Source organism: Rhinatrema bivittatum, chromosome 6, assembly GCF_901001135.1.
Source record: "Rhinatrema bivittatum chromosome 6, aRhiBiv1.1, whole genome shotgun sequence".
Taxonomy (NCBI): domain Eukaryota; kingdom Metazoa; phylum Chordata; class Amphibia; order Gymnophiona; family Rhinatrematidae; genus Rhinatrema; species Rhinatrema bivittatum.
Genome location: NC_042620.1, coordinates 85,036,112 through 85,064,110, shown reverse-complemented (window position 1 = coordinate 85,064,110; position 27,999 = coordinate 85,036,112). Strand labels below are relative to the sequence as shown.

The 27,999-nt window shown below is 43.8% G+C and overlaps 1 protein-coding gene across 1 annotated transcript in view; it reads left to right on the top strand.

Annotated features, from left to right (window-relative positions):
* ACVR1C (activin A receptor type 1C) overlaps window positions 1–27,999 on the top strand; it is a 225,552-nt gene that overhangs the window by 77,732 nt on the left and 119,821 nt on the right. The window contains exon 2 of the mRNA XM_029605529.1: window positions 7,656–7,886. Coding sequence (XP_029461389.1) covers window positions 7,656–7,886 — 231 coding nt within the window. The remainder of the gene's footprint in view (window positions 1–7,655; window positions 7,887–27,999) is intronic.

Below are 27,999 nucleotides of genomic sequence, written 5' to 3'. Positions count from 1 at the left end.
TAAACATCTCTATCATATCCCCCCTCAGCTGTCTCTTTCTCCAAGCTGAAAAGTCCTAACCTCATTAGTCTTTCCTTATAGGGGAGCTGTTCCATTCCCCTTATCATTTTGGTAGCCCTTCTCTGTACCTTCTCCATCGCAATTATATCTTTTTTGAGATGCGGTGACCAGAGTCGTACACAGTATTCAAGGTGCGGTCTCACCATGGAGCGATACAGAGGCATTATGACATTTTCCGTTTTATTCACCATTCCCTTTCTAATAATTCCCAACATTCTGTTTGCTTTTTTGACTGCCGCAGCACACTGAACCGATGATTTCAATGTGTTATCCACTATGACGCCTAGATCTCTTTCTTGGGTTGTAGCACCTAATATGGAACCCAACATTGTGTAATTATAGCATGGGTTATTTTTCCCTATATGCATCACCTTGCACTTATCCACATTAAATTTCATGAGAATGAGCATGAGTGTGAGCATTTATGTGAGTGATCGTGTGTGTGTGCGAGAGTATGTGAGATGAACATGTATGTGGGAGAGAGCATGTGAGTGAGTGATTTTGTGTGTGTGAGAGCATGTGAGAGTTTGTGAGTATGTGTGGGTGAGAGAGAGAACATGTGAGAGTATGAGCAAGCTTGTGTGTGTGACAGCATATGACAGAGTGTGAGAGAATGAACATATACGTGCCAAAACATATGAGAGAGTGGACAGAGTTTGTCTGTAGCCCCCCTATTCCCCCACTATTCCAGTCCAATTTCAGAATGACTGGAAACCAAAAGTTCCCTGGTATGAAAAGCTGTAAATTTTTTTCTTATTAGTTTTAATTATTATTGATGTTATTTGATGTATCTGCTATGTTTACATATTTTATTGGTTTTTGAGAACTTTGAACATTTTTATATGGCCCACGCCATTTTTAAAGATGGCGCCGGCCATCCAGTGCTCCTACCATGTGACAGGGGCCGACCAATGGCACGGATACCCTGTCACATGGTAAGGGCAAAGGGCCATCGGCGCCATTTTTATTAGCGCAGCCGATGGCCCGAGAACGGGAGGTTGCTTCCGGGACTTCTGCTAGATCACCAGGTATTTGTAAAACGTTTTTGGGGGGGGGGGGGGGGTTCGGGAGGGTGGGAGAAGCTAAGGGGTCAATTTTAAAGGGTTGGGGTGGGTTTTTTTTTTTTATCGGCTTGGGCCTCACTAAAAAAATTAGCGATGTGAATTGGAATCGGAACCGATTCCGATTCACATCTCTACTGATCAGATTTTTTTTCTCCCTCCAGCTGAACCCGATTGTTAAAACGATCGGGCACACGATTCACATCCCTATGAGTATCCATAAGATTATTAGGGTCATTTTGAAAATGGATTCTTCACCAGACTCCCTTATGTGCCATTCACTCCCACCCCCCAGTATGACCTAATCTGACCTACTTACCCCTCCCCCCCCCACAGGATGGCCCAGTCTATCCCAGTTACCCCCAGTATAGTCCAATTTGTCCCAGGTACACTCACTCCCACTTCCTAGCCTGCTGCCTTTTCTACTCATTCGGAGAAACCAGCCCACCAAATACCATGAAAGTTTGAACTTGACTTGCAACTAAATGAGTAATGGTAAATTTACTTGCACAGTTTTGAAGACATTTGCATGTAAGTTGCTTTTAAAATAGTTCATTATTATCATGGGTGCAAATCACACCCCGATAGGCCCCTAACATGTCCACTTGTTTTTCGGCATACTTTTATTCAGGAAAGTGCATATATGCATATATGTAATCCATTTTTAAAATACGGTATTTTTTCATGCATAACCTTTTGAAAATTCACTCTATATCATTTTGAAAATACTTAGCTCCAAGCATACTTGATATCACCAGTTTGCCAATTCCTCTACCAGTTCACCCAATCCATCTCCAGTTCACCTATACCTTTTAGCACTTCACCCTGAACCACCCTCAGTTCACCCAGACCACCTTCTTAAAAATTGCAGACAACAGGAAATCCAATTTTACTTGCATTAGTCAACTAGCAGGTATAAAAGTGTTCATGCATTCACATATATTGTTTATAAAATAGTAATGAGGAAAGGAGCTATCTCCTTGCTAAGAAAAGCAGGTCTGATAGGAAAGAAATCAGTCCTATCGGTATGGTGCGATGAGTCACCAGCCTCCTTTTTTGGCTCTGGAGAAATAAGCTGCATGCTTTAAATTCATATGGAAAATTAAACTACGGTTCAATCATTTAAAAGTAAGCTCAAGTTCATTGCAATTTGGGACCCATATTTGCAGAGGCGTTCTCCAAGGGCCAGAAATGAAGTGATTAGGGACGGTGCTTCTGACCTGCCCTGATTGCAAGAGAGAAGTCGCCGCTTCTGGCAACGCCGGCGCCACCGTGCACGGACACCATCCGTGTGCCGGGGGGGGGGGGGGCCTTTAAAAAGCAGCGACCCTGTGGCAGGGAGAACGGGCCGTGCTTCTGACCTACCCCGATTGCGAGACCCTGGGAGGGAAGTCGCCGCTTCTGGCAACACCGGAGCCACCTTGCATGGACACCATTAGTGTGCCGGGGGGGCCTTTAAAAAGCGGCGACCCTGTGGCGTGCCGAAGCCGCACACCCCTTGTGTCAGCTTTTTCTGAGCCTAATATTGGAGGGAAAAGGGAAGATTGTAACTCCCCCCCCCCCCCCCAAATGTCTACGCCAATTAGAGGACCGAATGATCTTCACATCAATCATCCAAGTTCAATACTGCAGCTTAATCCGAGTAATGAACTGGAAACTTCCTTTCATTACTCAGGGCTAGTCTTCCCCCCTCCCGATCCACAGAGTCTTCAGAAGGTTAGATGGTGCCGAAGTTATGAACTCCCCCTTTACAACAGCAGGCGGTAATCCCTGTGTCTAATCAAGTGTATGCTTTAGAGGGATCTTTGGGAACTCTATTCGCTTTGCCTAATAAGAGACCTTTACTCCCTGTTCCCACTCTTGTCGCCCTGCTCCAGGAGATTCAAGAGGCTGGTTCAGATGAAGTGGGAAATATTGGTGATATTAAGGGATATTTGGAATACAGTGAATCATACTGAATTGAATTTGTCAAATGTAGTATCTCAACTATGTGAATTCTCGACAGGTGCATCTGTGATAAGCCATCTGAGGTGGATGATAGGTTTAATAATGAAGAAACACAATTGGAGTCCCAGAAAGGTGCGGTTGCCAATCTACAACAGTCAGTAGCTGCTGGTATTAAGGACAGTTTATTACTACATCATAAGACCGAGAGGTTGAAAAATCAGTTGAGAGCTAATAATTTTGCTTACTGAATTTTCCTTATCCTAGGTTAATCTCTGGTAATGAGTTCTTTAAGAGATATGAAATTGAAGTGCTTCAATTTGCATCAGATAAATCTTTTTTGCTTTCCAAATGTTATTATCTTCCTGATAAATGTAGAGTTCTGGACCCTGTAGAGGGGGCTAAGGATGTTTTGTCCCCCTCTCCAAGCTCAGATCTTACTTTATGTCTTCAGACATCTAACGAAGTTATTTCTTATTTATTTTAAGGCTTTTATATACCGATGTTCCTGTACTAGTACATATCTCGTCGGTTTACATAGAACCAAAGTTGGAAATTACATCAAACAAGAGGGTACAGATAACAGAGCTATACTGATTGTCTCTTTTACCTTGAGCAGTGATAGAGAGATTTTCTTTAAACAATATTTTAAGTATAAGAATTCACTGTTCTGTGACCAAAGAGTACAAATCTTTGCTGATGTCTCTAAGGAGATTCAGGTAAAGAGGAAATTATTTATACAGACGAACCCGAAACTCTTGTCAATAGAAGCCACTTTCTTCTTGAAGTTTTCTTGCAAATGTATAATAAATTATCAAGGAAATAAGTTTATTTTTGTAGATCCTATGCATTTAGAAACATTTAAGGCCCGATTTTAAAAGGCCCGCGAGTATAAAAAACAGGTGGATACATGCGCGGCCGGGCCTTGAGCGCGATATGCGCATGTTAGAATGGGCCTGGCCAAACGCGTAACCCCCATTATGTGCAGAAGTGCCAGGCCATGCAAAAGGGGCAGGCCAGGGGGGCGGCATGGTCTAGGTGGGGAGGGGTGGGGTGGGAGGTGGGCCAGGACAGTGCCATTAGCTGTTGTCCCGGGGAAGTGCGCCGGCCAGCGTGTATAGGTTACATCTGCTCTGGAGGAGGAGGAGTAAGTAACGAAACAAAATGTGAGTAGCTAGGAAGGGGTTAGGGTTGGGAAGGAGAGGGGAAAGATTAGGAAAGTTAGGGAGGAGTATAGGGAATTCCCCTTCAGTCTGCTTTGTAATTGGAGCGGACTGGGAGGGAACTGGGGAAGCCCTACTCACGTCACTGTGCATTGCCGTTTAAAATTTTCCCCCTCGCGTGTGGAGGAGGGCACCCGCCCATACATGCGCACGTGGACATTAAAATCTGGCGCGCATGGGAAATGTATTTTATAACATACATGCGCAGATGTGCGCATGTTATAAAATTGGCGCCTCCATGTATGCACACCAGGAACTGTGCGTACATGGACGTGTGTGCACGGCTTTGAAAATCTGGCCTTTATTGTAGATAAATCGACATGACACTCAATGGAGATTTTGTGAGCTTGAAGGGTTAATCAATCTAAATAGGCTGTGTTTTCCTTCATATATATAATGCACATATTTTGTATTAGTGGTCCCTAGTAATGTGGAATTTATCAAGTAAGATGTTTTGATTTACTATATTTGCTTGTTTTCTTGATATACCTAGTTTTTGTTTCATATTCTATATGATTTAAAAAGCTTGATTTTTTAATTCCCTGTGCGCAGGGAAAACGGGAAGTGCGTGCACATGGATGTGCGCACGCATATATTAAAATCAACGCCTTGATGAAGTATAAATTAAAAAAAAAGTGAGGTGATGAATTATCCTTGACTATTGTAGCTATCTTGAATTTTTTGGAGTCGTGTCTCACACCACGATTCAGATGTGGGGTTTCAATTCTATTATATTAATCTCCTGTACATATTGGTATCTATTTCACTTTGGGGAGGGGGGAGGGGTTGGGATTAGAGTAGGATGGTTGGGATAAAAATGAGTATCAGAAAAAGTTACTGTGTGTCATGATTGTATCGTGTCTGTGGCTTGATGTGCATCAGAAACCAATGTATGACAAGCTTATGTTTTATTTTATTTCTTCAATAAACAGTTTTAAACATAAAAGAGCAAACTACATGTGAACTTGCAAACCATGCCCCAACAGGCCCCAAATATGCCCACCTTGTTTGTGAGCACTTTTCCACATGAATGCGGCTGAACACGTGTACTCTACCTGTTTAGAAAATCTGATTCACTGCACATATACACATACAAGCCATTTTTACACATATAAACCATTTGTGAATTTACTTAATAGCCCATATGTGTGTGTAAGTTTACTTGCAGTGTGCAGAGGCGTTCCTGGGAGTGGAGGTGGTAAGAATTTGTATTTATGTGCACACCTTTGCATTTTCAAAAGAATGCACATAAATTTGCTTGAAAAGTTTTATGTAGTCATTATTAGTTATATTGTGTGTGGGTTGTTTTGGTGGGGTAATTTCCAAAGTGAGCTCACATGTATAAGTTTACTTTGAAAATTCGTGTAACTTATGTGTGTATTTCATTTAAAATTTATGTGTGTGATGTAGCAATGGATGCTGTCTCTTGGCCAGTGGATGGCGCTGTTCCTGCCTGCTTCTAAAATACAAGGGCTGTAGGTTAAAGTTGACTAGGCTGGGGTACTAGGGGTTTGTGGAGTCAGGACCTGACCTATTTCCTCATCTGCAGCTTCAGCTTAGTACTTAGATTAGATTATCACTGTAATTGCCTAACCCTTTTGAGAGGCCTAAAATAGGCTCTCTCTTGCAAAAGAGAAAAGAAAAGGCAATGTGACTATAAAACTGTAGTTTAATACAAGATATTATAATTTCATAATGCAAGTTTCCTGGGTTAAGAAACAATAACAAATATACAGCCAAAACACCACTTTGCTTAGCTCCCAACAATTTTCTCTTTTCCATCTTCAAACCAGTGCTTATAACAAATATTGTAACCTAGAGAGCCCTTCCTCCTACTCTCAATATTTCACCTCGATACCAAGAACCTGTATAAAGAAACCCTTAGGCTTGACTAACTGGTGAAAGTTTTGGTTGCCTGACCTTTAAGTCTCCGCTAGATACAGACACATTCTTATGAAAGGTTTCTGGCTTAACCTACAGGGTTTAATAATTTTCACAGTTTTAACTGCCCAGAGTCACCCACAGTTTAAACTGGCTTGACAACAAGTACAAATATCTGAAGCTTTTATTAGTTCAACTGCTAGTGGTGTTTAAACACTCTTAAACACTAAGGGGTAGATTTTAAGATGCGCGCGCACATGGACACCCGCTTTTATAACATGCGCACGCGTGTTATAAAATCGGGGGTCGGCATACGAAGGGGGGGGTGCACATTAGTGCAACTTGCATGTGCCAACACCTGCGGCCTTCCCCTCTTCCCTCCCAGGCCGCTCCAATTTAGGACCGGTCTGGGAGGGAACTTCCCCACCCCCTTAATCTATCCTTTCTGCCCCCCCCGCAATTTTTTTCTTCCCTCTTGCGCCTGCCGGCACCCTGCTGGCATGCAATACCCTGGCACAGCAGCAAATGGCTGCTGTGCCAGGGGCCTCTGGCCCTGCCTCGCCCCCCTCCCCATCCCCGATACTCGAAGCCTCGGGACTTGCACACGTGGCCAGGCCTTTCAAAATAGGCCCGGCACGCGCGTAAGGCCATCTCCACGCATAGGTCTTTTAAAATCCAGGCCTAACTGTTCCTCCCCTGTCAACTCATTTAAGACCTTCAGAGGAGATTTATCTATTAACACGAGCATCTAAGCATTGATTAACCTAGTTATTCTACCATTCTAATTAGGGACTGACATTTCTCAGCAATTAAAGTTTGCAGGGAATTCATTGCTACAGACCCAACATTGAAGCAGTTTGCCAGCCCAGTTTCTAAACTATTCTAAACAAGGAATCACTTTTCTAGCAGTTTACAATTTATAGGTGTTAGGGAATTCCCTCATTTAGAGTACCTGGCCACCAAGTATAGGAACTTGCTGAGTCATTCTCACTAAACCTACTCTTGCTCATGCTCTCTCAGAGACTGGGTACTAGGGAATCTGGGAATTATAGTCCCCTTTGGCAACCATTTTAGCTTTTCTTTATATTGACAGGAGCAACATCCTAGCCAGCAGTGTATCATTTGCCCAGGGACTATCACAAATACTCCTGATCCATCACAGTGAGCTGTTACAAAATTGTCCCCAAATTGCAGGCATTTTTGCTTGATTCTTTCATCACGTTTGGAGAAAAGACCCGTGGACTTTAAACAGAAGATTTTACTTGAATTTTTCTGTGCATTATCCACCTTCCTGAGGTTGCAGAAAGATACATTCTGATGCAAAAACCACATTACTTCAAAATTGAGCAAGTACACTGACCAGTTTTAATCCATTTTTTGTCCTATATTTTTCTTAAAAGTTAAGTGTGACCTTGGATGTCTATAAGTTTTGCACTCTAAATCTTTTTTTTTTTTTTTAATTGTTTTAATTATTATTGTTCTTTAGGTCTGAAGTGTGTATGTCTCCTGTGTGCGAACACAAATTTTACCTGCCAAACAGAGGGAGCCTGCTTGACTTCAGTCATGCTAACAAATGGCAAGGAAGAGGTGATAAAGTTATGCATCTCTGTCGCAGAGTTAAATGCGCAAGTCTTCTGCAGAAGCTCAAACAATGTAACTAAAGCAGAATGTTGTTTCTCAGATTTCTGCAACAATATAACACTACAGCTGCCTGCAGGTAAGAGGATCTTGTTTCCTGCTTTTAGTTCATTTTTATTTCTCTGAGACTCGTAGTTTTGGGAGGAAAAACGTGGACTATAATATAGTTGCTGAATGATTTCAAAGAGATATTTTGTTATATACTAATCAGCATAAGGTTAAAGCGCAGATGAATTCATTATCTTGTCGAGTGCCTGAGATATACTTAAGAGTCACAATGTTATTGTGATAATGATAATTATTGGAAAAAAAATGCAAAAGTGTTGGCATCTGATGGTCAGCAGGAGAAACCCTGTTTCTGCAGAGGCTGTGATAGGGCAATCATAGGCACATCAGCCACTATGCCTACCCCTACCATGCCCCAACTGCTTTATAGAGTAAGTCTGCAAAGGAGGAACGACCAAGGACTGCTATGGTTGATCGTTTGGTATCCTTTCTGTACTTTGTTTAATTTAAGCGCAGACTGGCTGAATTGAACGCTGTCAGTGCACTTTCCTACTGGTCTCTCTCTCTCTCTCTCAAACCATTTCCACCCCCCCCCCCCCCTCCTTGCATTGGTCCTCTATCTACAGCAGGAGTTGGAGTAGAGCAGTCTCCCTCCTTCTGGCTGCAGCTTCTAATGTTCTGTTCTAGCTGTCGATCCTTGAACAGCAGAGACCTAGTAATCTATGAGGTTAAAGGCACAGGAGTCGGGCACTGCCTCTCCCAAGCCGCTGATGACCGAGCTTTCCCTTCCACCTGACTATCCCACCTGCCACTGCATCCTGTGTCCGACGCAGCCCGACCCAGCCCTGATGATTTATAGGGGACTCGGTGGAGAGGCGGACGATTCCCCCCGCTACCCTCCCCCCCTTTCAGGAAAATTGTGAAACGTTTTCCCCTTCTCACATGAAAATGCCACAGAGAGGGACGTGATAAAATTGGATCCGTGCTTATTCTAAAAGAGTTTCTTACATTTGGTGGCTACTGAAAATAGGGCCTCCAGTTTCTGTTTGTTGTCAGTAGATGTAGAGAGAAATTGTAGAAAAGCGTTTAAAGTATTTCTGGTCCATCAGCTGATTCTAGCTTCCCCTTGCGTTTGTAAAGAAAAGGTGGATGGGGGCTGGAAACGGATAAATATTATCTTCCTACAAATCAACTGTTTTCAGACTTTCAAGGCCTGATCTTCCAAAGGATTTATGCTACAGAAACCCAAGTTTCTGTGTGTAATTCACCATTGGAAAATTAGTACGGGGTTTGTGCTTGTAAAAGTACAGGCAAATCACTATTTCACACACAATGTTTATTCTCATCCTGGGAGTGGAGTTGGCAGGGAATGGACTTACACATATGGTTTTGATTTTTGAAAGTGTGTGTGTAAATGTATGCGTGCAAGTAAGTAAGTCTATCTGCAGAAAGTTACACCTGCTGGGCTTTGCACACACCCATTTATGCGCATAAATTAAGTTTGAAAATTCGGGCTAAAGGCTGCGAGTAAAATGTATTTGTATACTTTAGCAGTACGCGGGCTGTTGAAAATTATCCTTCCTAGGTTTGGTACCAACTGTTCCCATGTCTTAAAATCTAGCCAGTTCTGGTTTTCTAACATTGCATCTATTAGGGGGTGTGCAAGTAAAAAGAAATGGTCATTTCGTGTCATTTGAGGGCAAAATTCTGCGTCGTTTTGATTTTTTCCCAATGTTTTGGATTTCTTGTTTGGGTTTTGGAAATAGTGCACACAGTTTTTTTGCAAATAATGTGCACTGTTTCTAAATAGTGCATAGTATTTTGAATAAGGCACACTATTTCCAAATGGTGTGCACTAAAAATGATAGAAGGAAAAACACAAAATCTTGGGTTTTTTTCTATTGCTTCTTTTGGAAAATGACTTGAAATGACATTGACATTGTCTGTCGTTTCAAGTGAGTGCAAATTGCTAGCATCTATTGGCTTATAGACGAGTTAATAAAAGTAATGGGGACAAATCCAGGGCTGACTTGGCCTGTCCCTTATGATATATCTATCTTTATATATATATATATATCCAGTTGGTAACCCTATTCCATAGAACACTCCAGTTTTTTTTATTCATATCAGAAAGGTGATAGACATACAGACAAATTGACTCCACAGTATTCTAAGGCAATTTTCCCCATAGGAACCTGTATGGAAAATTTTCCATAATGTTGCACCATTGTCTCGTTTCCTTTAACGGCGAAAGATGGAGAGCAGTTGGAGAGAGAGATATTTTAAATACATAGGGAGGGAAACTTTCAAAGGCATTTCCTCAGTAAAACAGTGTTTAACTTGCAGAGAAAATCCTTTTACAGAATTGCCCACCCAATGTGCGAATAAATGTATACACGTATGTCCTGTTCATGCATAAGTTTACCTGGACTGAGCGATGGATGGAGTTGGGGAGGGATTTGGACTCACACGCATACTTCTGGGTTTTCAAAAGTATGTGCAAAAAATTTCCTGAAAACTTTCTGCAGGTGTTAATTATGGGGCGGATTTTCAGAGCCCTGCTCGCGTAAATCCGCCCAAAACCGGGCGGATTTACGCGAGCAGGGCCCTGCGCGCCAGGAAGCCTATTTTACATAGGCCTCCCGGCGCGCGCAGAGCCCCGGGACTTGCGTAAGTCCCGGGGTTCTCGGAGGGGGGCGTGTCGGGGGCGTGTCGGGGGCGGGTTCGGTCGTCGCGGCGTTTCGGGGGCGTGTCGGCAGCGTTTTGGGGGCGGGTACGGGGGCGTGGCTACGGCCCGGGGGCGTGGCCGCGCCCTCCGTACCCGCCCCCAGGTCGCGGCCCGGCGCGCAGGAGGCCCGCTGGCGCGCGGGGATTTACGCCTCCCTCTGGGAGGCGTAAATCCCCCGACAAAGGTAAGGGGGGGGGTTTAGACAGGGCCGGGCGGGGGGGTTAGGTAGGGGAAGGGAGGGTAAGGTGAGGGGGGGGCAAAGGAAAGTTCCCTCCGAGGCCGCTCCGATTTCGGAGCGGCCTTGGAGGGAACGGGGGGAGGCAGCGCGGCTCGGCGCGCGCAGGCTATACAAAATCGATAGCCTTGCGCGCGCCGATCCAGGATTTTAGTGGATACGCGCGGCTCCGCGCGTATCTACTAAAATCCAGCGTACTTTTGCTTGAGTCTGATGCGCAAGCAAAAGTAGGCTGATCGCGCTTCTTTTAAAATCTACCCCTAAGTGCGGGTACATTTGGAAGGAAAATTTTCAAAATGGACTTATGAGCTGAAATCTGCTTTGAAAAATGGTATAACCTTTGTGCATATTTTCCACCTAATTTAGGATGTGTGTTTGAAAATTGCATCCCATATGTTTGTTAGGGGTGTGCAGTCATTTGAAACAAAATAGGAAATACCAATGATATTTCCTATTTCATTTCATTTCGTGGGTTTGAAAAAAAAAAATGTTAGAAAAAACTCAAAATGTTATGTTTTATTTCCTATCATTTTTTTGGTGGCAGGGCCAAAAAAGCAGCCTCAAAATGATGTTGGCCAGCCTTTTACCCCTATCATGTGACAGGGGCTGCCCAATGGCACTATTAGCCCCTGTCATAAGATAGGGACAAAGGGCTGCCTGCACCATTTTGAATAATGGCTGCAGCCAGGCTGGGAGCTGGAGGTTGCTCCCAGGATGCTCCAAGGCCCCTGCTAGATCACCAGGGAAAGTTTGGTGAATCCTGGGGGGATTCAGAAGGGTGAGCTAGGTTGGGCAAAGGTGGTCACTGAATATTTTAATAAACGGGGTTGGAGGGGGGTTCTATTTTTTTTTTTTTTTTAAACAAAATGAAAAAAAAAAAAAAAAGATCCTGGGTAGACCTGAAATGGCCCACCCCCAAAATGATATTAAAAATGGCATGAAAGTTTTTTTTGGCTACCATCCCTAATATTTGTTTTGTTTATTATACTTGATATACTGGCTTTAAAGAAAAATCTTAGTGATTTACAGTTCTAAAAAAACATACACAGTTTCATAATTCAATAAATAAGTACATCAACAATAAACAGCAGCAGCAAGAACAACAACAAATTTTCTCCATATACAGAACCTCCAAAACACTCATACCCCCATGCAAATACATATCATTGATCTAAATGTAAAAATATCTAATAAAAAGACAGAACTTTATTCCAGTATGACAGGATCTTCACATACCTCCTTATTTAATCAACTTACAGGTGATCCCAAAAGTACTGTGATTGATTATCAGCTATAAACCTGAGAAAATAACCAGGACTTATTTCCTAAATGTAAGGTAATTTATGTCAGACCAAATATCCAACAGTAAGGCATTCCATAGAAAGGGTGCCTTGTAACTAAATGTTGATTGGCGTGTAGGTTCAGACTGATTTCTGTTGGTGATGCAATCCTCTGGAATTATTTCTGTGATGAAGTGCTCTTTGAGGTTTGTATACACAAATGTAAAAATATCAGCTTGTAAAATTATTATCTTTATATTGCCTTTTAGAGGTCCACAGAGGTAAAAATTTAGTTTTGTTTTTGGGGTTTCTTTTTTCTATGAATTTCATTTCATTTAATGTTTATTTTGTTTCTTTAGTTAAAAAAAAAAATGAAATAAACATAACCCCCCCTCCAAAATGAAACGAAAAAAGAAATGGGACTTCTGAGGTCTCCCATCCCCACCACCCAACCCTCCCAACAGGAAAAATGATGGGGCTTGGATCCTCCTTGGCCTCCACTTACCAAATTTGGGGGTGGGGATCCTCAGACAAGGCCTAGGCACAGGCCGAAGCTTTTGGCCTTGTGTGTAGGCCTAGGCAATGATAGGTCTCCATAACCTCAGCGTAGGCTCTACATAAGGTCCAGGCTTGGAAACCTTGTCCCAATGCTTTAATCTATGCTGGAGGCTGGAGCCTATGCTGGATGATGAGGCCTTGGCCTAGGCCTGACAACAAGGCCCAGCCAAGAGGCTGGGTCCTGACACCTGGAACTTGGCACAGGCCTGACACATGGCCTAGCTTGGAGGCCGGGTCCTTATGCCCTAGGCCTTGGCTAAGGTCAGGTCCTGGGCCCAGTCTGAAGGCCAGGTCACAATGGATTTGGGCCTGGGACTTAAACTAGGCTGAGGCCCAGGTGTTGGGATCCGGCCTCTGGGCCAGACCTTAACCTCATGCCTGGGTCTAGGTTGAGGCCCAGGCATCAGCAACTGGCCTCTGAACCAGACCCCGTGTCAGGCCTTGGCCTGTTTGCGGCGTCTGATCCCTGATGGAGATTGGAAATTGGCGTAGGGACATTTTTTGAGCCTGGACCTTTGCTTGCATCTCCGCCAAGTACCCCTTATTGAGCCCGCCGAGAGCCCAGCATTGCGCTCAGGTGTAGGACGTGGCCCCTGCGTTGGGTCGTGGCATGTACTTAGGAAAGGCTCTGGACTCACGCCTAGGTGCCAGCATCGTGCTTGGGCATATACCCCCTGCTTTGGGTCTTGGCCTATTCCCTAGGTGAGGCCTTGGCCTTTGGCCTAGACTTAGGCCCAACAGATTAAATTTTTTTTCAATTTTCAAAATGAAACGAGATTCCAATGGAATTTCAGCAGAATTTAAATTGTTTTATTTTGAAAATGACCTGAAATGAAATAGGAAATATCATTGTCATTTCCTATTTTGTTTCTCTCGAATGCACATCCCTATTGATTTCTGGACGTTTATGATGCTCAAATATACTGTTAGAGATTTCCTTCAATTATATTCACAGGTGAGTTAATGCACCCATGTTTGTGACTTAGAAACAATTCTGTTACAAAGTAATTTGTCCACTTTGGTGAATAAAAATAACTTATCCTAGTTACAAACATATGACTCATAGTATCTGCTTGAAATCAAGAAGTACTTTATCACCTTTATTAGAGCATGCACTGCCCTCATTGAAGCCTATGCTGTAAACTTTCATGTGCATGCTAAAAATAGTGTTCTATGCAATAATGCCTTAACTTGCACGTTAAATTGGTCTAGAAAGATATTGGCATAAGCCTGCTAAAATTAGCATGTCTGCATATTGAAATGAGTCACCAAAGGAGATGCAGAAGAATTGAAAGATCCAAAGTTAGAGATTGTGCATAGAAAAACAAATTTTTCTTTTATTTAAATCGGCAACTCCATTGCTCAAGTGTCAAGCATAGTGGTTCTCTTTAGGGTCCCCCGACACGGACCCCGTGTTTCGCCCGAAGGCTGCGTTGGGAGGGACAAGTTAAATATTTTGAAACTTGGATTGCAATATGTAAATAAGGCTTAAACATGAGCAAAGTAAATAGCATGGTATGCCCTTCCCACATATTATTTAGCAAGTGCCTGCTTATGATCTGAAAGTTAACATTTTCCTTGATCAAGTGTTAACTTGTTAATGTGCACACTATTGAGAGAACTTGACTAACTGCAGAGAACCTGAAAAATGAAAGGCCATTTTCAGGAGATGATACTGTAAAACTGTACCTATGGGACCTACAATATAAATATATTTGACCACACTCTTCTTTGATTTTTTTTTTTTTTAATCTGTCAGCTCTGAGTAGCTAAATGTAACTCCTTACTGCTACTTGTCTGTCATATTTAACCACTCAAAAAATGGGAGGCCCCAGCAGTCATGCAGTAATACAGGAGACAGATTTCATAGATGTCACTCCTTCCAGGACCTTGGGACATAGTACTCCATTTTTGTTAACCATACTGGGAAAGAGATTTGTATGGTAAGAGGCACTACCTAGATTTCCCTGATTTATATAGCGGTTTCTGATTTCATTCATGTCATTAATCATGCCGTGTGCTGAACAATGGACACACCTGTGGACACATGAATGAGTACTTTCACTCATGCCTTCAGTTTGCAGTTTATTAAAATTTATGGATCGCCAAATGTATAAAACTCTAGACGATTTACAATAGAAAAACATACATAATCATTTAGACATACCATACACTACAAATAAAAATAAAAAAAAATTCACTTAAGCCCGAATTTTAAAAGCCCTGCGCATGTAAAATTCGGAGGTTGCATATGTGACTGGGCCATGTGCGTACCACGTGCATTTTCGAAAGGGCCTGGCCACGTGCATAATTCCCCATTATGTGCAGAAGTGCCAGGCCAGAAGAAAGGGGTGGGCCGGAGGGTGGGGTCTGGGTGGAGAAGGGCAGGGAGGGGGGGGCGGGCTGGGACAGCACCATTAGACACTGTCCCGGGGAAGCACACGCCAGCAACTCATTAGAGCAGGTAAATAAAGAAAACAAAAAAAAAAGGGTTAGCTAGGGTAGATTTAGGGGTCGGAGTGGAGAGAGGAAAAAGAGGAAGGTTAGGTAGGGATTAGGGAAGTTCCTTCCCAGTCCGCTCCTTAATTGGAGGGAAATGGGAAAAAGCTCAATTGCATCGTAATGCGTAATTGAAAAAAATCTCCCCCCCCCCCCGCTTGCAGAGGAGGCCACTCGCTCGAACATGTGCGCGCGGACATTAAAATTCAGCGCGCATGTGCGTGCAGGAATTGTATTTTATAACATGCACATGCCAACGCGCACATGCTATAAAATAGCTGTGTCCGTGTCTTAAAATCAACCCTTAATAAATAACTACTCTTCATACCAGCTAGAATTTTAACAACTAGAACACATTAGTCTTTTTTACAGAGCTAGAAGAATTGTGGCAATTGTACTAAGGAAAAAGAAATGCGGTCCCTTTAAATAGTTCTGAGATACCACCTGAGTAGTGGTAGTAACAACATGAAAACACAGTCATTGCATACTCCTGGTCATTGCCTTACTGATAGTGCATGGCAGCCAGTAGCACAGCAACCCCCTCCCTCCCCCCATCACCCAATGACCTTCCTGCATGTGGTCCTCTGGGACTGGTTCTTCTTTCAACTTTGGTAGGTCTGTGTAAGAAGGACAAGGTTAGCATGCATTGTCAGTGTGTGCTGCGAGAGAGAGAGTCTTTTATCTAGAAGTGTAGTCTACTTTACACTTGCTCGACTCATTCTACCAATGAGTATTTCTTTTGGAGAGATACATTTTGAAGGCCATTTACGTAGGTAAATAGCAATTTACTTGCATAAAATGGGTTGACTTAAAATTGTCCTCCTCTGAGGGACTAAAATTAAGTGTCGACTTCCACAGCATATATACTTTTAGCCACTGGAAAAAGATGTTTTCCTATGCGCATGCCTAGGAGAGGAAAACAGCATGCATGTGATTTTCAAATGCTTGTGTGGTATTTTGCCCATGCTCAGATGCCTATACAAATAAGAGTCATATGGATATTTTTAGCACAAATATTTTGCACTTATTAATTTTCAAAGAGAAAAACCACAGGTAGTTTCTCTTTGAAAACTTGCATAAAGCTTACCTGTTATAAGCACCTGCATAGTTTGAAACAACATAGTCTATTTGAAAATTGCCCGCTTGTTTCTTTTCAAATTGACCCTGATTTCAAGTTCTTGTCCAGAGGCTGGAGTAGGCTACCCTGCTTCTGGTCCAGAAGGCTGCAGTAGAAGAGACAAGGGTCATTCATTATTGATGGAGACACCTCAGGCATACAAGCGCTAAGAGGACCGACTATGACTAGGTGAAAAGACCCACCTCATGAGTATTGTCCTGTTCATGTCAAATAGTGTAGTACATTCACTATGTGGTTTTTTTTTTTTTCCTTATGGTGTATATCTCTAGATTGCAGTGTAAACATCAGTTTCGTATCTCCAAACTCGAGGGTCTAAATAAAAAAAAACAAACCTGATATTGTAAGTTGAACATGGTGAAACTCATTAGCAGGTTGATAATGTGCAAAGTTGCAAAAATCCACTTGCTCACTCATCTGACGAGTAGATTTTTGTGGGAAGACAGAGAGCTCAGATTGGGCCCAGGGGCATTGTGATCTTGTTCGTAGTCTGAATTTGGGAGGTGGTGGTGTTTTTGGCAGAAATCAAGGGTCTTGGAAGAGAAGAGGCAATGTCATGGGCACCACTTAGGGCTTGAGAGCTAGCATCAGGGCTGTGAGGAGGAAAATGGAGACAGCAGCAGTGGTGGGTGAGAGAGGGAAAGAGGAATAAAATGAGAGGGATGAGGGGACAGAGTGAGGAGGAGGAGAAGAATGATAGAAGGGAAAGAAGAGAGAAAAAGGAGGATAGTTGGGAGAGAAAGAGCAGAGACAAAAATGTATACCAGGGTGTGGTGTGGTGGGCACTCTCCAGGGAAGAAATGCACTCAACTTATATTATTGCTGCCCCCTATCAAAGAAATTATTTTTTTGGGGAGTGGCAAGAGTATATGGTGAGTGCATTCTATCTCTAGCAAGAAATTCCAGGAGACATTTTCAAAACCCCTGAGCATTAAAACCTGAGATACCTGAGAAAGTGTGTAATAGTCTAGTAAAGTTCCAAAGGAAACAGAAGTAAAATTAACAGAAGAAAATAGCTGTGCTTATTCCATTCAGAGTATGTGTGGAAACCAGCTGTGGTGGGAAGGATTTGTGATAAACCAAGGTTCTATAATGTAGATTACACCTGATGGAGAGCAACACTGTAAGAAGACAGAATAGTCATTAAAGATGGTGAGCAATAAGAGAAAGCAAATCTTTCAGACCAGATGGTATGCAATCCAGGATTCTGAAAGAACTAAACAATACAATTTCTGATCTATTATTAGTAATTTGTAACCTATCATTAAAATTGGCCATTATACCGGAAGACTGAAAGGCCAATGTCACCCGAATATTTAAAAGGGCTCCAGGGCTGATCCAGGAAACTATAGACCAGTGAGCCTGATTTCAGTGCCAGGAAAAATCATGGAAACTATCTAAAGAATAAAATCATAGAACATATAGACAGACACTGCCAGCATGGATTTACCCAAGGGAAGTCTTGCCTTACAAATCTGCTATATTTTTTTAAAAGGTTAATGAACATGGATAAAGGTGAGCTGATAGATGTAGTGTATTTGGATTTTCAGAAGCCATTTGACAGTCCCCCATGAGAGGCTTCTAAGAAAATTAAAAAGTCATGCGTTAGGAGGCAATTCACTTTGGGGTAGATTTTATAAATTTACGCGCGCGCGTACTTTTGTTCGTGCACCAGGCGCGAACAAAAGTACGCTGGATTTTATAAGATACGCGCGTAGCTGTGTGTATCTTATAAAATCCGGGGTCGGCGCACGCAAGGGGGTGCACATTTGTGCAACCTGCGCGCGCCGAGCCCAGCGCGTGCTGCCTGTTCCCTCCGAGGCCGCTCTGAAATCGGAGCGGCCTCGGAGGGAACTTTCCTTCCACCTCCCCTCACCTTCCCCTCCCTTCCCCTACCTAACCCACCCCCCCGGCCCTATCTAACCCCCCCCCTACCTTTGTTGGGAGATTTACGCCTGCCGAAAGCAGGGCCCGCCCCGAACCGCCCCCTGACCCCCTGACCCCCGGACACACCCCCTCCTGCCCCTTTTATGAAGCCCCGGGACTTACGCGCGTCCCGGGGCTATGTGCGTGCCAGCGGCCTATGCAAAATAGGTGCGCCGGTGCGCGAGTGCCCTGCGCCGTAAATCCGGCTGGATTTACGTGCGCAGGGCTTTTAAAATCCGGCCCTTTGTGGATTAAAAACTGGTTAAAAGCTGGAGAGGCTGTAACCCTGTCAAATTATCAGTGTTCAAAGGAGTTAGTGAGGATGCAGTTACACCAAGCTGCTGATCAAAGGAACCAGTAAGGCTGTGGCCCAATTTCCAGAAAACATTTGAATTCCTTAGAATTTTGAGAAGTTTCTATATTTGCAGTTGTTTCCAATCTTTTTGGGTTTGGAGTCAGTGTCTCCTTTCCGGTGAGATGTCCTAGGAATTCAAGTTAAGACTGTCTGTCTGAACTAGCATTTTTCTTTGTTTATTTTTAATCCTAACGCTGTTAGTATCTTTTCCCAGTTGACTGTCATGTTCTTTGGGTTTGACCCCATAGACTAACATGTCATCCATTTAGGCCACTACACCATAGAGTCTTTCAAGACGTTTAGCCTTCTTATGCTGGAAGAAGAAGCATTCCCAGTTTGGCACTCCCCCGTCTAATGGGATCTGCCAAAATCCACTGGCTACATCAAATTTAGAGAATATAGCTCCTCCATCCAGCTTGGATATTCTCATCTAGAATGTGAAGGATTAATTTTTCCCTTTTGTCATTTGTATTGTGTTTTATCAGATCCACACTTAGGTTGCCAAATCTAGATTTTCAGGACAGGTTGATCCAGTTGTGGTTTTACTCCACTGCTTGCAGGTAGTCTTGCTCTTCTTAGGGAATGCAATAGGGAAATCAGAATAAGTCCCAGTATGCAATGGGATAATACCAGGACTGGATCAACCTGTCCTGAAAATCTGGAGCCAGTTGGCACCCCTAATCCACACACATAGGCAGACACTGCCATTTCATTTGGTCACTGGAACCATAGGTGCATACCACTCAGTTCAGTTACCTTTTCAGTCATGCCAGCCATATTCATATGTTTCAGCACTGTCCTGTTTGTCAGTAATGGCAATATCAGAATACAAGAGGGGGCTGTTATGCTGTAAGGTTCTGCTCTTTATTTTAAGATAATTTTGACTGGCTCCTCCATTAAGAGTAGCATCTCACAAAAGATACTTATGGCCATGACTTAGAGGTCGATTTTAAAAGCATTGCTCATGCAAACATGCCTACATACACGTATATGTGGGGCTTCATGCATCAACACACATTTTTAAAAGCTTCAAATTACACGCATATGTACCCCATGCGCATATGAGAAATAAGGGTGTTGGGGTGGAAGGGGGCATGGATATTCCAGAGTGGGGCCAACACTTGTAACGCATGTCACTCCATATTTTAAAACAAAACCTGCAGTGTGCTTAGGCTAGATATCTGTGTAACTTTACTTCTACTCCTGATGAGGAGCAAGTCTGTAGAGCTTGAGTTTTACAGCTTCTAGGACAGGATGAGTGGTCCAGGTCAGTTGGACGGTGTACAGGATGAAGAATCAGAGGGGTCTGAAAGATCTTGATATTAACTGGACAAACTGACTTTTAGAAACCTGAAAGGTTTTAATGATGCACCAATCGTTAAACCTTTCGGGTTGGAAAGAAATCAGTAGAACCAGGGGTCACGAAATGAAACTCCAGGGAATATGACTGAGAACCAGCGTCAGGATTTATTTTTTCATGGAGATGGTGGTAGATGCCTGGAATCCTCTTCCGGAAGAGGTGGTGAAGACAAAAACTGAAAGATTTCAAAGGGGCATGGGATAAACACTTTGGATCCCTAAAGGCTAGAGGATGGAAATGAAGAAAAGAGTGCATGGGGGGTAACTTGCTGGTGTAGTGGTTACTACCCTTAAGCAATAAGCCTTCATACTGTTGATGCAGCTCCAACATTGCTCTCTGCTTCAACATCGGGGGGAAAAGGAGAATTGGATTCACACAGCAACCAATGAGGGCCCTGACCTTTACGGTCTGTGGAACAAATAAGCATGAGGGTAACTTGCTGATGTGGCTGTTACTACCCTTAGGGGCGGATTTTAAAAGAAGCGCGATCAGCCTACTTTTGCTTGCGCATCAGACTCAAGCAAAAGTACGCTGGATTTTAGTGGATACGCGCGGAGCCGCGCGTATCCACTAAAATCCTGGATCGGCGCGCGCAAGGCTATCGATTTTGTATAGCCTGCGCGCGCCGAGCCGCGCTGCCTCCCCCCGTTCCCTCCAAGGCCGCTCCGAAATCGGAGCGGCCTTGGAGGGAACTTTCCTTTGCCCTCCCCTCACCTTCCCCTCCCTTCCCCTACCTAACCCACCCGCCCGGCCCTGTCTACACCCCCCCCTTACCTTTGTCGGGGGATTTACGCCTCCCGGAGGGAGACGTAAATCCCCGCGCGCCAGCGGGCCTGCTGCGCGCCGGGCCGCGACCTGGGGGCGGGTATGGAGGGCGCGGCCACGCCCCCGGGCCGTAGCCACGCCCCGTACCCGCCCCCAAAACGCTGCCGACACGCCCCCGCAACGCCGCGACGACCGGGCCCGCCCCCCGACACGCCCCCCTCCGAGAACCCCGGGACTTACGCGAGTCCCGGGGCTCTGCGCGCGCCGGGAGGCCTATGTAAAATAGGCTTCCCGGCGCGCAGGGCCCTGCTCGCCTAAATCCGCCCGGTTTTGGGCGGATTTAGGCGAGCAGGGCTCTGAAAATCTACCCCTTAACCAATAAGCCTGATACTTTTGATGCAACTGCAAAACTGCTCTCTGTTTCAACAGCAGGGGGTAAAGGGGAATTAGATTCAGACAGCAGCCAACAATTGCCCTGACTTTTACAGTCTGGGAAACTGATAAGCATGAGGGTAAACTGCACGGAGGAGCAGATTTCTATCATAAGCATGCTGGGAAAACTGGATGAATCATTTGGTCCTTTCCTGCTATCATTTCTATGTTTCTATAGTGGACTAAACTGGAAAAGTTGGAATGTGCCTTGTGTGAGCATGTTTTAAAATTCACTTACATATGCGCATAAAAGCCCACAAAGTCCTATGGAAGTTTTGCGCACTAGCTTTGCTTGATTAACCTCTTAAAATTAGGAGCATACTTATGTGCAGTTTGTGTATTTTAAAACACAAGCATGCAAGAGTGCGCATGATTTAAAATTCCAGTGCATGTTCAATCATGCGCCAAGATGCTTGTGTTTGGACTCCTATGTGTTCGTTTTAAAATTACTGACTCTCAGGTAGTTTTTAAATGCATTGCTCATGCAAAAATGGCTCCATACATGCGTATGTGGGCCTCGTGTGAGCAACACAAATTTTAAGAAGCTGGGAAGTGCAGGGCATGGGTATTCCGGGGTGGGGCCAAGACTTATTTATTTATTTATTTATAACTTTTCTATACCGAAGTTCAAATAACAGAGTTAATTATCACTCCAGTTTACATTGCAACCATAAAAACAGTGACAAAGTTGTCTTACATAGAACAGGGGGGGAGAAAAACTTGGATACAGCTTAAGCATGGGGAGTAACGTGTCAAAACTGGTAAGAATTTACCAAAATTCAGGAGGTAAGACTTACGTGCATACCTCCTGAATTTTGCAAGGCTGAACATGTCTACGTGCGCCATATTACCTGCCTAACTTTATTACTGTTCCTGATAAGGTACAAGTCTGCAGATTTTGGGCCAGAGGAATCATAAACGCTGGGGGGGGGGGGAGAGAGACTCTGAGAGACAATCTGTCACTCTTTATATCTCCCACTGTAAGAGGGGCACTTTCAACTCAGGGTGGTTTTTGGGGGGACGGTGTTACATTGGTCTGCCTAGGGTGCAAGGGTCTGTAGATCCTTTTAACACTGCTCCCCAAAAAACCCACCTTTTGTTGAAAGTGCCCCTCTTACAGTGGGAGATATATAGTGTCAGATTGTCTCTCTAACAGAGTCTGTCTTTCATAAGAACATAAGAAATTGCCAAACTAGATCAGATCAAGGGTCCATCAAGCCCAGCATCCTGTTTCCAACAGGGTCCAATCCAGGCCACAAGAACCTGGCAATTACCCAAACACTAAGAAGATCCCATGCTACTGATGCCAGTAATAGTACCCTGTTTCCCCGAAAATAAGACAGTGTCTTATATTAATTTTTGGTACCAAAGATGCACTAGGCCTTATTTTCAGGGGATGTCTAATACCGTTGAGCTGCTGGCTGCCCCTGCGTCAGCCATGCCTCACCAGTGTGCTGTCAGACAGAGGTAGGAGTGTGCAGCATTCATGGTAGTCAGCTTGGGCTGACTCTGCTGCTTTTGAACCTCTGCACACTGCTTGGAAGGGGTCCCCCGACTGGTACTGCCACCATCCCCAGATGTCAGTAATCTTGCTGCCACTGTCACTGCTGCCACTTGGCTATTGGGGAGGCGCCGATTGCTGCTACTGACACTGAAGCCCATTCTGCTGCCTCCTCTGTGCAGGCCCCGTGGGCTTCCACTTTCTACATGCTCATCTCGTACATTGTGAGATCCGCATAGAGAAAGTGCTATTCTTGCACATTCCCAAAGATCACATGTGCCAATCACTAAAAAGTAATTTTTATTTTTTTTTACCTTTGCTGGCTGATGTTAGTTTTCTAATCGGTTGGTCACAGGCTTTTTTTTTTTCCACCTTCCCTTTCTTATTTTTTTGCCAATTCCTTTTATATTGTCCTTTTTTCTTCCGTATTTCTTTTCTCTCCGTCTTCTTCCCTCAAACACAGTCAGGTTCTCATTCTCACATGCATTTCTCTCACACACACACAGTCTCTCACTGGCACATGGTGTCTGACGCTCACACACACAGGCTCTCTCTCACTCCCACATGCTGTCTTGCTCAAGCATAGGCTCTCACCGTCACATGCTGTCTCTCTCACACACACAGAGGCTCTCACATGCTGCCTCTGCAAACATTCAGATCCTCACTCTCACACACAATCTCTCAACTCATCTCATACACGCACGCACCCTCTACAGACCCTCAGCCTCTCTCTCACCTCTGGGCCTCCTCTTCGCGGGTCGCCGCAGGATCGGCTCTGCAGCGGCCCTGAACTTCTCGGGCCTCTTCCTCGGCCCTGCTACCGGGCCTCTTCCTCTTCTTGGGCCGCTGCGACTTGGGATTTGCAGCAGCCCGCAGCGGCTCCTCTTCTTCACGCGCTGATGCTCTTTCTGCTTCCTGCCCATGCGGCTCCGGCAACGTTTACTTCCGGGCCGCACAGGCAGGAAGGAGGAAGAGCATCAGTGCGTTTGAACGCGATCTTTTTCTTCGGGCAAGGAGGCTCAGCGGCCGCATGAGCCTCCTTGCGCCCGGGCGCATCGGCTCCCCTCCGGATACCACTGCTCGCATCTGCCCCTAATACTTTGCAAACTTTATTTTAAAAAAATAAATAAATAAATAAAAAATGACGTCACAGGATTGACCGGCCCACCGGGGGAAGCCCGATCCCCCGATAGGTCAATCCGCCCCTGTTTACAAGGGATGTCTTACTTTCGGGGGAGGTCTTATATTTAAGAATTCGGCTAAATCCCTACTAGGTCTTATTTTTGGGGGATGTCTTATTTTCGGGGAAACACGGTAGTGGTTATTTCTTAAGTCAAATTGATTAATAACATAATGGATTTCTTCTCCAAGAACTTATCCGAACCTTTTTTAAACCCAGCTACACTAACTGCACTGACCACATCCTCTGGCAACAAATTCCAGGGCTTAATTGTGCATTGAGTGAAAAAGAATTTTCTCCGATTAGTTTTAAATGTGCTACTTGCTAACTTCATGGAGTGCCCCCTAGTTCTTCTATTATCCGAAAGAGTAAATAACCAATTCACATTTACCCATTCTAGACTTCTCATGATTTTAAAGAACTCTCTCTCTCCCCCGCCTCCCATGATCACATATACATATAGTAGGGATATTTTAAATGATACGTGTGTACCTGCATGAACGATATAAAATTAAGCATATTTTTGCTCGTGTGAGCAACATGCACATTTATTGGCACATGTGCTTTCCTTTTAAAATATACCTGTCTATGAATAAGTCACATTGCCATCCTTATTCTTTTACTCACGAGATTTTCACCTATGGAAGTCACAACCATTAATTGAAAAGAATATTCCTTGGGTTCATAAGGTGGTTGAGGTGAGTGCGTGCTATGAACTGACCTCCTGTGGTTAACACACACACACTAGGCTCATCAGAGTCAATGTAACAGGCTTCAAGGGAAGTTTCTTATGTAGGTGTGTGTTACAGAATCTAATTTAAATTTCACTGGAATACCTGCAATTTGTAGAGCCTTGTATCATGCTGGCTCCTGATCTGATGCCAACTTTTTCATAGTCTGTATTCTGTTGACCATTTCTTGTGCATTACAAAATCTAGAAACCAAGGTTCCCCACTTTCCCATGTGGCTGCTTTTTGAACTTGCTTGGGGTGATACACTGCTGCAACGTGAACTATTTTCTGGCACACATTTTCTGCCTAAGACTGGGCATGCATCGTATGCAGGTGATCTCCACCATACTGTTCACATTTTCTCAATTTGACCTTGCTTCCAGTTCTGAGGCTTATTTTTGCCATGTAACACCTCTATGTTCTGTGTGTTTGGAGGCTTGTTCTGTGCTTTCACCAATTTAGAGTGCATCTCTGTGGCATTTTCAGCTTCGGTGACATACCTTTGTCCTGAATTCTAGTATGTCTTGGATCTGGACAACTTTAGTGTTTCCAAAGTCATAGTGCTCAGCCACTTCATACAGCTGTCTAATGAAAATTTCCTTTGCTTCGCTCTCATACTGAGATGGTGGAATGTTGCTCTCATGAATGACTTTGTGCCAGGGGATGAATTTCTCTTCATATTTCTCCAGGACCTTCTCATACCTGTTCCAGTCTCTCCAGCTACCTTGCGCAATGTTGTCAGAGAGACACGATGAGGAGGGCTGACAGTGACAATCACTGTCCCTTGCACAGCCATGTTCATCCACAACTGGAGCTGCAGAGACTTGGACTTGAGTCCTGCCTGCTAAGTGATGTCATCAGGGCCAGCCATAAGACCAATGCCAACTAAGGAGTAAAGAGAAGAACTACAGCCAGGCCAAGAAAAATCCAATGAGGGGGTTTGGCAGTGAGAGCTGCTTACCCCTGTGCAGCTATTTCAATTGATCGCTGAAACCACTGGGCCCTGGACCTGAGCCCTGCCCCCTGAGTGATGTCATCAGCGCTGATGATATGACTAATGCTGGCCAGAGAGCAGAGAGGAGACCTACAGTCAGGCCCAGGGAGACCCAAAGAGGGGGTTTGGCAGCGAGAGCCATGTTAGCCATTTCCACCCACCACTGGAGCTATGGAGACCCAGACCTGAGCCAGCAGTCTTGAGTGATATCACTGCTGGACAGGGGTGGCAGGTCACCTCTGAAAGAGTAATCCATAGGGCGTTGTCCCTTCATGAGCCACTTGGAACCCACTGATTCTGATAGGAGTTTAATCTGTGGGATATTGTTATTCCCTGCTGTGGTACTATAGATGTTAGTGTTTTGGTTTGTGAAGGGGTGTGAGAGTAGGATATTGGAGAAGATGTTTTGTAATTGAATTATTGAGAAAGTAGGGGAAAAAATATATATATATATATATTTTTTTTTTCTATTGAATTTTTATTATAAGGGTGGCCAAATCTGATTCTCAAGAGCCACAAACAAGGTTGGTTTTCAAGATATCCACAATGTATAGGCATGAGACATATTTGCATACAGTGGAGGCAGTGCATGCAAATCTTTCGCATGTCTATTCATTGTGGTTATCCTGAAAATCAGACCTGTTTATGGCTCTTGAGGATTGACGATGGCCATCCCAATATGCTCTATTTTGTTTGATGTGGAAATTATTTATTTAATAGAGAAGTAGTATTATTCAAGTTTATTGTAATCCACCTTGAGACCAACTTTGGAAAAAAGCAGAATATCTGCTACGTCATACAGCTATTGTTCCTCTAGTGAGAACAGAGACAGGATAGGTCTGTATTAGGGACTTTTCTTACTATTATTACATTTATTTAGCAGTTCTTATATTCAGCTACTTCCACATTATGTTGCATTGATGTATTGTACTGCTGAGAGAGAATTAACCTGCTCTGACTTAGCATTTGGGAAAAGAGGCAATATATAAGTATAAATAGAAATAGAAAAATAGACAAGAATGACTTGAAGATGTGCTCAGCTTTGGACCCCATAGTGTACTGTAAATGATTGTGCATTCCTGTGTTACCTCATCCTCCATGTGCAGCTTGGTTGACATTCTACACTAGGAAAACCTCTGGCACCAGTCAGGCCAGGATGCCTATAGGAGGATCAGGTTTTGCCATCTTGAGATACTGAGGGGCACACTGCAGGCTAGAAACTGACTCTGAGGCTGTCAGATTCACCTGAGGCTCAAACTTCTGACACCATGTCATGTTTTAGGTGGTTAAGTGCTGGTAATTTAAGTTTAACTAAGCCCCATCTCAGAGAGACTTGACCACAGTCTGAACAGCAACAGTGAACTTATTTATTATTTCCCAGAATGCTCTCTGGTGCCCCATGACCTTTACTAACAACTTTATTATCAAAAAAGTGAATTTTAAAAGCTTGATGTGCGCCGAAATTAGGGGATGTGTGAATATGTTGGGCTGGTGCGCGCTGAGGAATTTTTAAATGCCCCCCAGAGACGCGTGTGCCTGCCGCTGCGTGCACAAATGAAAAGTTAAAAAAAAAACAAAAGGGTCTGGGCATGGTCTGGGCGGGGCATAGGCTTCCTGGATTTGAAGCTGAAAATTGTGCGTAGATGCTTATGCACACTGGTGCGCGCCGGGATCCCCTGCTGCAGAACTTTACTTCTGCTATAGATGACGTGAAACTTATGAAACAAAAAAATCTAGATAGATCAGCGGGGTTTTAAAGGGGAAGGAAGGAAATTAAACTAGGGAGGTTTGGAAGTCCTATCCCTTAACTGAGCAAAGTGGGAATGAACTGGGAAAACTGGCTATGGTGTCAGCGCGCGCATCTTTTAAAATCCCCCCACTTACATGGTAGGAAGGGCATTTGTGTGCACAGGTGCGCATCCACTTAAAATTGCGTGCACATGTGCGTCCGGTCGGGCTATTTTATAACTTGTGCGCCCATGTGCCGCTATGAAAGTTACTGTCCCTGGCTTTAACTAAATATTACAAATACTGAACTATTGAACATTAATTTCCACATCACAAAGTGTTTGTTCTGGTCTTTTTGGTTAGAGTATATTCATTGGTTTGATTGCATAGAGTGAACATTTTTGTCTGTGAAGCGTAGAGACGAGTTGTGAAGGTAGTTGCAGTTGTCTATTGCTTTTCTATGTATAGATGTTTGTACACAGCTATGGTGGCCCCCAACATAACTTGCTTATATGTATCTGCTTTTGAAGTTCATTTACTTTACAATTCAAGCTTTTGGCCTTTTATAATATTTATGTTGACAATTTCTTTTTAATCTGGCAAGGAATTGATATTCAATTTCATATGTTTTTGGACTGGTTAAATTCCTGTAATCTGAACCTACAGTTTTCTTCCTAGATTCACTCCTCTCAGATATCATTTTTTGATATTTTGATTTTGATTCATCATGGCAACTCTGTACCTCAATTTTTAAAAAACCGACAGATAAAAATACTCTA